Source organism: Sycon ciliatum, chromosome 1 (genome assembly GCF_964019385.1).
Source record: "Sycon ciliatum chromosome 1, ocSycCili1.1, whole genome shotgun sequence".
NCBI lineage: Eukaryota > Metazoa > Porifera > Calcarea > Leucosolenida > Sycettidae > Sycon > Sycon ciliatum.
In genome coordinates this window covers 8159835-8169721 of record NC_088643.1, presented here as the reverse complement: position 1 = coordinate 8169721, position 9887 = coordinate 8159835, and the positions used below count along the sequence as shown (strand labels likewise).

At 45.0% G+C, this 9887-nt stretch overlaps 1 protein-coding gene across 1 annotated transcript; it reads right to left on the bottom strand.

The window, feature by feature from the left end:
- Positions 1 to 5128: 5128 nt before the first annotated feature.
- On the bottom strand, positions 5129 to 9382 carry LOC135806826 (uncharacterized). Its single transcript, XM_065321018.1, has 2 exons — positions 8704 to 9382; positions 5129 to 6839 (listed from the first exon to the last, which is right to left on the bottom strand). The coding sequence occupies exons 1-2, from the start codon at positions 8842 to 8844 to the stop codon at positions 5709 to 5711; spliced, it is 1272 nt and encodes a 423-aa protein (XP_065177090.1). The 5' UTR covers positions 8845 to 9382; the 3' UTR covers positions 5129 to 5708.
- Between the last annotated feature and the right edge of the window lie 505 nt (positions 9383 to 9887).

Genomic DNA, 9887 nt, shown 5'->3' with positions numbered 1-9887 from the left:
AAAGCATAATTTGACGATTGGCCGAGCATAGTCGGCCAATGGCTATCCTAAAGAGGTTTGACTGGATATCATTCATACTCCCCCAAAGTCGTGTAACATTCTATTATTATGGAGTGCCTTGTTTATCTCTCAGTACCTCCAACCATATATCCTTGCCCCTTATATCCTCAGGATCAGTGTAGTTGTTGGAACGAGGTGTCTGACAATGTATTTGTTTACATTTTAATACATGTTTATTGTTCCTACTTTGCTGTGTTGTTTTAGACAATCGTGGACTTGTAACACTTTGAAGTCATTGAACTGCTTCCAAAAGTTTTATTAACATCAACAGGATTACAATTTCAGTACAATATGATGCCAGATGACCTTATCACGACAGCCCATGACTACAATTATAAACACAGAATCAACAAAAACATCAGCGGCACGCACCTGGTTACAATTCTCAAGTAAATGTGATTTAGGGTGTGGACATCTGAATTTTCTGAAAGACAAGACAATTTTAATTCTGCAACAGTAACATCCACAGAATGACATGCGTATAAAAAAGTATCACCGCCACTACCAAGAGTACATAACCCATAACTCTTGCCACTACCCATATGATTCCCCTGCAGAAGAACATGAATATGCAAGACTATAAATGTAGTGTCATTTTCTGCAAGGAAAGGCTTGCACATCAATGCGTAAAATACGGCATTGAATTTGATAATGATGCACATGTGTAGGCATTCCATTGGTGACACAATTATTATAAAATAATATCAAGAGTGCATAAACTGTTTATGGACTCTTGGTTCCAGTATCTACGCGATCTCTGAATTCTGGCGCGTGAAAGCCCTGAACTCCAGTTCCGTACGAAAGTTCATTTCAAACCAGAGGGAAAGTGCGGTGTTTGATTTTCCGCAGTGCGCGGACTGCAGCTGAATGATGTAATGAAGGCAGCGTGCCGCGCATCTGGCCCATAGAAAAGAGATCACAGTTGCACACTCTTGTTTATGGACTCCTGTCTACAGTCCATTCATTGGAAACTGGCACCCTAACTTTTTGGTGTCTCTCTCATATAGTTGTAGATATCGTGAAAACAACAGTACATCCTGCATTGTTTGACCCGTGCAATTACTCCTTGCCACATTTGAGGCCAGAAAAGTCCAAGAACAGGGAAATAGAAATTCAGCCAGGTTTTACAAAATTAGGACAGGTATGCCATGGCAAAATGTATGGAGAAGCAGATCCAAAACCCAGATTTTTGAGATTTAAAGTGGGTTTTTGATCCTCAATTCGGCCCAAATCCGACTTTCAAAAGCCAGTGTAGTATCCCTGCCCGACCAATACGGAAGCAGTACGGAACTAATACGGAGCTTTGCCTGATGTATATTTAGTGTATCTCCGTATGTAAGCGTACGGCGTCTGCTGCATAAAAGCGGCTGAGCATTTCTGTTTTGATAAAGAGAAGATTAGATTAGATAGCAACGAAAGATAACTCGAAAAAGTAGTCAACCTCTAGGTGAGCACCGGAGAGATCTTGAATCTTATTTATTTTGCCGCGCCTTCTTTCACTAATAATTATATCTCAGGTGTGTACCTGAAAGTAGAATAAAAGTAATTCTTGTTGATTTCACCGCGCCTACCACTCGGCTACCCATTACACCAGCGGGCCAGTTTCCGATGAAAGGACTGTAGTCTTGATAATATCCTTAGCTAAAAAAACAAAAGAAATTATAGCAATAAAAACTGCTTTATGGCAGTTTTCTAAAAAAAGTTATTGTGTTCTAGTCCATGGACCCCGTATAAAAAGTAAGAAATTAACGAAATGTGATAGCCGAAAATTAAAATTTCACACAAAACCTCACAATAATCACAACACTTGAGGATCTAAGTTTAAAAAAATACTGCTTTCAAGACTTGTTTAGTCTGACCAAGAGTCCATCTTGGTCTGACACTTCACGGGTGACTTGTACGAGTACTGCGCCAACATGCATGAATAGGAAAGAGGACCACGAGGGGAAAAGGTCTTCTCACTTTTCATCCTGTGTGTGATTATTGTGAGGTTTTGTGTGAAATTTTAATTTTCGGCTATCACATTTCGTTAATTTCTTACTTTTTAGACGGGGTCCATGGACTAGAACACAATAACTTTTTTTAGAAAACTGCCATAAAGCAGTTTTTATTGCTATAATTATTATGTGTGAGCATCCAAGTGAAATAATGAAGCCCATATTGTGACTGTCGTTTCGTTTGAGGGGGGAGGGAGGGGGGTCAGGCCCGAAACGGTCTTCGTTTCGGGGGCTTCTGCGAACTTTTGCGATGGTCCCTTACAAACCCGACTTGCAAACTGCAATGAAAAGATCGCCGCACCCCGCCGGACGCGCGTTACGAACTCAACGAAAATTTGTCGCACTAGCCTGGTCGCGCGTTACGCCGCACCCGGGTACCCCCTCCCCTGCGTTATGCGTTACGCGGCAACATATATTGCCAGTACGGTATATAATTCAAATGGGTGTGTGTATGTGTAAGCATGCAGTGAGGAACACACAGCGAAAACATGCAGTAATGTGTAGGTGTTATGTTATGACGTAATGCCGTACAACTAACTTTTACTTTAGCTCTGCTGTGTATGCACGCACGCATATCTTTGAAGCAGGGAGTCGTAAAATACCGACTCCCTGCTTTGAAGGTCTTCTCTGTTGTTTACAGGTTGAATCTTGTCAGTTTTTCTACTTCTGGAGATATGTGGATTTTGTAGAAAAAAAAGAAAAAAAAACTTCGTATATTCTAACCAGGGAGTCGTAAAAGCCCGGGAGAGGACACGGGATGCGCGCACGCGGACGATGTTTGCCTCGGCCAGAAAGTGAAGCACGCTAGGCCGGCGCGGCCGGATCTGCTCGATCCACGGCGCTGTGCTCGCCTTCAGCCTTTTCAGGGCAGGGAGTCCTAAAATACCAATATTTTACAACTCGTTGTTGACACCATTATCCGAAACTGGTGGCGAAGGAAGCATAAACATGATTGTGTGTCTGTCTGTCAGACTCAGTACACAAGGTACAGGGGGTGGGGAGTTGAGTGTGTGTGTGTGTGGGGGGGGGGGGAGGCGTGTGTATGTGCACATGTGCTTGTACTTTTGTGTGTGTGTTTGTACAGTGTTTGTGTGTGTGTGTGTGTGCGCGCGTGCGTGCGTGTGTGCGCATTTTTGTACACAATTCCGCTATGAAGTACAAATGATAGGTTTACCTTTTGTACACTCGCCAAGACTTCGGTTAAATTCACTGAGAACCTTTCTGGCCAACCTGGAGGCTGAGCCTTCCGTTTCCTAAACGGCTAAAGTCACCGCGTACTCAGTATACGAGTAGAAAAGTGTTGAAATTATCAAGATTTATAAATAACGACCTGCAACCATGTACAATGTAGATAGATAGGGAACACACATTGATTGTTTTAAAAAGAATCCAGGCAATATCATGAATCATGGAACGAGTGCGTAATAATGCTCTATGTTGCGTTTTGACGATGCTGAAGGAAGGGAGCCGTTGCGATTCACTCACAACACACGCACAGAAGTCCACTCGGCTGCAATTTAAGTGCAATTTCTGACACAAATTCATAACTCCACGAGTACGAGGAAGCTCAGCGGATCTCCGCAAGAACTTTCGCCCATCACCTGCAATGGAATATGGGCTGTATGATACGACCAGCGGCTAACACGGGAAGTGGCTTCATTTCCCACAAATCTCGTTTCATTCACAACCATTTGGCTTCAATTTTAGTGCAATTTCTGCAACAAATTCATAACTCCACGAGTACGAGGAAGCTCAGCGGATCTCCACAAGAACTTTCGCCCATCAACTGCAATGGAATATGGGCTGTATGATACGACCAGCGGCTAACACGGGAAGTGGCGTCATTTTCCACAAATCTCGTTTCATTCACAACCATTAATTTTGACTGCAATTCAGTGCAATTTCTGCCACAAATTCAACTCCACGAGTACGAGGAAGCTCAGCGGATCTCAACACGAACGTTCGCCCATCACCTGCAATGGAATATGGGCTGTATGATACGACCAGCGGCTAACACGGGAAGTGGCGTCATTTCCCACAAATCTCATTTCGTTCACCCCAACTCAAATAAAATTGAAGTACAATTAGGGATTTATCTTGCATTTCCAGCGCCTCAGAATATATTAACTTCGATAAACTGAGAGAGAATGAGCGAGGCAGCTGGAAGAATTGAGGATGAAAATAGAGATCAGAAGACTCGACGGAGCAATCGTCTCCGTGCTCTAAGAGAAATCGGAGAATGTCCCAATTAGTATTTCAAGAAGACATCACAATTTTCGAAAATAATAATTTCCTTGCCTCGCAACACCGTTCCCTGGCAGCGTTCCCCGGCAGCGCGAGGCAAAGATGTTTTCTGGGAATGTGTGCCGTGTCCTCTCCCGGGCTTTTACGACTCCCTGATTCTAACCAACTACTTGTCTCTTGTCTACCGAACCTAACATGGCGCAGTGAACTCACTACTAGTAACCTGAGTACGGAATATTTGACAGCCTGTAGTTGTCCGTGAATTCTGTAGCCTTTTATTTTCAAACCGGATCGATCATGTAGCATAAGTGTCTTGTAGTTGTAAAATTGTCGTGATGGCGGAACCTGGAATTTCCCCAATCAGTGCTGACATTGTATCCCCGCTCGCCTTGATGCAGCAGCAGATGAAAGCGGCTGAGGCACGCGAGACTCGCCTCACCACACTGGTCGAAAACGCAACGCGCGACAACCAGGCACCACCCAGCACTTCGACATCCTACAGTCAGAAGCCGATTTCTGTCGAGCGACCGGTGTTGCTCAGCACTGCAACCATGGCCGATTTCACGGCATGAGAGGAGACTTGGAGAGATTATGCTGTGTGCCAGCACCTCGCCAGCCAAAGTCGTGAGACTCGGGTGTCCGCTCTTCGCCAGGCGTTCGATGCCGACATTCGTCGTTTCATGCGCGAAGATGTGATTGTCATCTCCCACAGTGCCGATGCTCCGGAGATCATCATAGCAGTAAAAGCGTACACCCGACGCCAACGGAACCCCCTCCTAGATCGCGTTTTACAATAGAAAGCAGCAGCGCAATGAGTCATTTGACTCCTTCTTTACTGCAATGAGGGAGCTGTTTGCACAGTGCGATTTCCCTGATATGGAGCTGTGCAGCACATGTACACCTCAGCTATGCAGTACTTGTCCCCAGAGCCTCCGCAAGGTGACGGACGACATGATGCGAGACCGCATCGTAGTTGGCATAGCCAACGACGACACGCGCCATAAGCTCCTGGCAGCTCCGTCCCTCACCCTGGAAACCGCGGCCAAGATCTGCAGGGCTGAAGAAGCCGCACAGCAGACCGGTGACGGCATGGTACCGGCATCCGTGAATGCCGCAACAAGGTCATCGTATCAAAATCATTTCTCGCCTCATTTGCCCCGCTCGGTCGGCGAAAAATATAACAGTCAATCATCATCATTGAATACTTGGAAAGGTAAGAACAAACTGTGACTAACACTGTTAACAAGGACGGGTGAAGTGGACTATCAAAATAAGGAGGTATACAATCACGAAGTTAAAGATGCATAACATTGCAATATACAAGGTAGTGCGGGGTGTCAAATGTACGTCCATGTTTATACGTGAGTTGGTGTGTCTGCGTGCGCGTGTGTGTCGGTGTGATCATTCTCATGGGCGTTCTTCGTCTTCTTTCTTTTCGTCATCTTGCCCACATTCTGGTCTTCTTTGCTTCTCAGAAAGCGGTAGTTCTTCTTGCGCAAGGAAAACTAGTTCTTTTCCATAGTTCTTCATGGCGTCTACTAGCTCCAGTTTCGTCCACAGCTTCTGATCAGGCAATCCTGATATTGACGAAAGTAGATGGCTTCCCAAGCCGCTGCATAGTACTTTACGACTGGGGCGACTCGACTCAGACAAACTATTCCAGAATTGTTCATATTCGTTGAGAGCCATGAAGTAATTCTCGGGATTCAATGTCTTTAGCCTACCCATTATCAGCAGCCTCAGAACTGAGTGCTTTTCTGAGAGCTTGGCGGCCATGTCGATCAATGATCGGGACTTATCCATTTCTTCGCCCAGATTGTAATTGTCGCAATAGTTGATATCACAATGGTAGTAAGGGTTATACGAGTCCGTCCACTCATCATCATCATCATCATCATCGTCATCCGGAAGAGGAATTGCGTTGAGATCTTCAAGTCCCAGAGCTGATAACAAAGTTGCGTCTGTCTGGGCTAAATCATGCAACGAATGCGCAATTTCCACAAGCCTCCGCGAGCGGTTAACGTAAGGCATGTATTTGTTCAGCCTCGCAATAAGTGCTTCCATCGAGTTGATAATCACTTCTTGACACGTTTCCTCCGATCCGTCTCTCATGAACAAATCTGTGACATCTCTAAACAGGTACTGCAATGGTTCAAAGTTGAAGTCATCCAATGCTTCTTCTTCCATCTCCTCAAGTTTTCGGTCGACATCCTTCAGCAAAAGGTTTGGTAGGAATTCACGATCTTCTACAGCATGTAGTAAATGGCTTTCGGCGAGTGACCTGAACAGGCCAGCGCTGTCCCAGCTAGTGGTATCACTCAGCTGTGCTGGCAGCATCAACTCTAGGCACGACAATGTGATAATCGACTGCTTCTTTTCTCTGCCGACCAAAGCAACATCCACATTGCTGCCGTAAATGCAACGCATGGTATCGATGCAGTGGCTATGATGCACGCTGGCCACACCGGTGACAATTTCCAGGTTTATGGCAGCGTCTATATATGACACGTCCAAACGAGGCCTGAGTTGATAGCGTTGCTGCACGTATAGGACAAACAATACAGAAATTGATAGTGAAAACAACTTATTTGTGAATTCGTGAAGCATATCGGTTGACAATTTGACCTGATCACTATGATAGTACAGCCAGTTTTCCTCGGACGTTTTGGTCTGTGATTTTCTCAATCTAAATAATAGAATGAAAGTGGAAGAATAAATGGACTTCTCGTGTGCTCTGGATGGTAGTCGTGAGTCAGTCAAGTGAGAATTCAAGTCGGCAGGAATAGCGCAAGCTCACACTTACGGAGCAACACACAATTCCCCGGGAAGAGTAAAGTAGAATTCCGACGTGACGTAAACGGACTATACGGCTGCATTTCGAGTGTGAACAGGAGACGGCGTTGTGTGCCGACTTCACGCCCCCCCCCCCCCCGGAAAAAGCAAAACTGCATACTAGAGTTCTTTAGCATTTCGCACACTAAGCTCCCCATGATAATTCAGCGAATGTCTAACATGGCTCATTTTTTATTTTAGCAAGATAGAATTCATGCATCATCATTTTCTCTAGTCACAAGCTCCTGCATGTGTTCGACTAGTGTAAAGTCGCCAACTAATTCCAATTTCTGCCGGAATTTACCATCACAATAGACGATACCCTAATGCAGTCCCATTTCATACTAGACCACAGCCGTCAAATTACTCCCCTTTATTGAACCACAACAACGCCAGTAGTCGTAATCTTACCGTAGGGATCCTGAATGTATTCCACAATGTTAATACTTGAAGCAAAAAGAATGAACTCCAGGACCTAGGTCTTCCGCAGACAGCTTCCTCAACATACAAGAACGCATCTTTTATTCCCATCCTATATATTATTCCCATCCTATATCTTTGCTGCCAATAGTATGGAGGATCTTGGAGAAGATAGACCACAAACGCCTATGTGACTTCTTATCAACCCATTCACTTCTGCCCTCCAATCAGTTTGTGTACCGGCCACAACACTCCACGCACGATAGCTTGACCTTGGCCAGAGACCACTACCTGTCGTCACCAGTCACCAGCTGCTGTGTCAAACATGGCTGACTTCCTACAACGAAAGGCCTGGTTCTAAGACGCAGGTCTCAACCACTGAGGAATCACGCTGCAGTAACATGGAACTCGATGTGGAGTGCAGCGGGAACCATCCAGGCTACCACTGCTCGCTATCTGGGCCTACAAATCGATTCATTTCTTCGGTGGGAACCGTATGTCATTACCATAGGACGTAAAACGTCCCAGGAGCTAACCAGCCTGAGAACCGTCCTCCCGTCACTATCCGAACGCCAGTCCCTTCTCCTCTATTCTGCCCTTATACCTCCTGACATGTTTTATGGATCAAACACGTTCTTCTCTGCTTTCTATGCTTCATCAGCGGCACCAGCTCACTGTCCTCGACAAGTGATGTGTTGTCGCCGCGTAGCTAATCTGCCCTTCCTGGCCCATACTACTCCTATGATTATACTCTCGCCTCTCGCCACTGAACTTGCAAAATTCAAGCTCCGTTTCCTTATGCACCATGCTCACACCACAAGCATTAGCTCTATTCTGAAAAAGTAACTCCAACCTGCCTGGAACACGTTAAATCGTTAGAACTATTGCTGAAAGTGTTCTTCCATGGTTAATTAATCTAGGAGAATATTGCCTTCCTGCAGCATCTGTCCTCATTTTCCCATTTTTCTCTGATTGTAAAGTTTGTCAGAAATTGGCTTGTAATTACCGGTACATGCATTTCCCCTTTACTTCTCTCTCATTTTCTCAGGACACGTTTCATTTTTTTATTGTATCGCCATTATAATATTGGACATCAATGCCCACTTGGTTTTCGATCTAATTTAAAATATCAAGTAAACAAACTACTTACCCGACATAGAATGCTAAACATGTATTCATCGAATAGCAGTGCACGCAAATGCTTGGAGGTTCCACACAGCTGGATGATGTCCCGCAAGGACAATAAGGGCAGTAAATGGCCTGGCCACACGTCGAATACAGCACTCTCCATTCTACACGCGGCTGACGTTAATTCCCTTCAAGTGGTATCAATAGTCAATATGCTGTTGACCGTCCATTGTCAAGGTTTGCTCAGAAGCCTGGCCTTGTATTCCCGGTCCTCAACGGAATGACCTGAACGTCCGCACAACCAACAAACACACACATACCCACACACACACACGTACACACACACACATGAAGAGGAACACATGCACAATGGCAAACATACAAGTAGCCAGGCATATAGAAACATACTTTATCAATACAGAATAGTTGGTCGATAGTATCATATAGTTGCATCAGCAAACCATCACTACAAGCCCTCGCACTATTTTTTGGATGGAATGTTTCCTGGATCAAAATCCTACAGCCGTCCTCATCATAAATGTACAGAAAAGAAAAAGGACGAAGGAACTAAACGTTACGCTATTATGTCCACTTTTCTTTTCCTTTCTATAAATTGAACCTTGGCTCACCATACGAGTTCATCGTATATGGTCTAAAATTACAAAACAAAACTGGACTCATCAATCATACAGACACCTCTCTCTCTCTCTCTCTCTCTCTCTCTCTCTCTCTCTCTCTCTCTCTCTCTCTCTCTCTCTCTCTCTCTCTCTCTCTCTCTCTCTCTCTCTCTCTGTCTCTGTCTCTGTCTCTCTCTCTCTGTCTCTCTCTCTCTCCGACCAGATATAGTTCTGTACTCTACGAGTCGTAGGATTGTATTCTGGATGGAGACAGTTTGTGCTGAGGACAGATTCAGTGTCAGTAACTCGCGGAAGGACAGGCGGTATGCGGATCTGGCCGATCAATGCCGAGCAAACGGGTGGCAGGTCGTTTCTTTTTCGGTTGAGGTAGGTGTGCGTGGTTTCATCCCGGACTCTCTTCGGAGGGCTCTGAAAGCGCTTGGGTTTTCTAATCGAAGAATAAATTTTTTTTGTAATTTGTGCAGTAAGACGTCTCTGCGAAGCAGCTACATCATCTGGTTGCGACGTCAACAAAAACACTGGTCGGAAGATCCACTTTTCTGAGGTACTGTATGTGGGGCTCCGTTTA

Coding starts and splice junctions, on each gene's coding strand:
- LOC135806826 (XM_065321018.1), bottom strand. CDS start 8,844: ATGGAGAGTGCTGTATTCGACGTGTGGCCAGGCCATTTACTGCCCTTA. Junction 6,840..8,703: donor TGTTTAGCATTCTATGTCGG/GTAAGTAGTTTG, acceptor CTATACGTGCAG/CAACGCTATCAACTCAGGCC.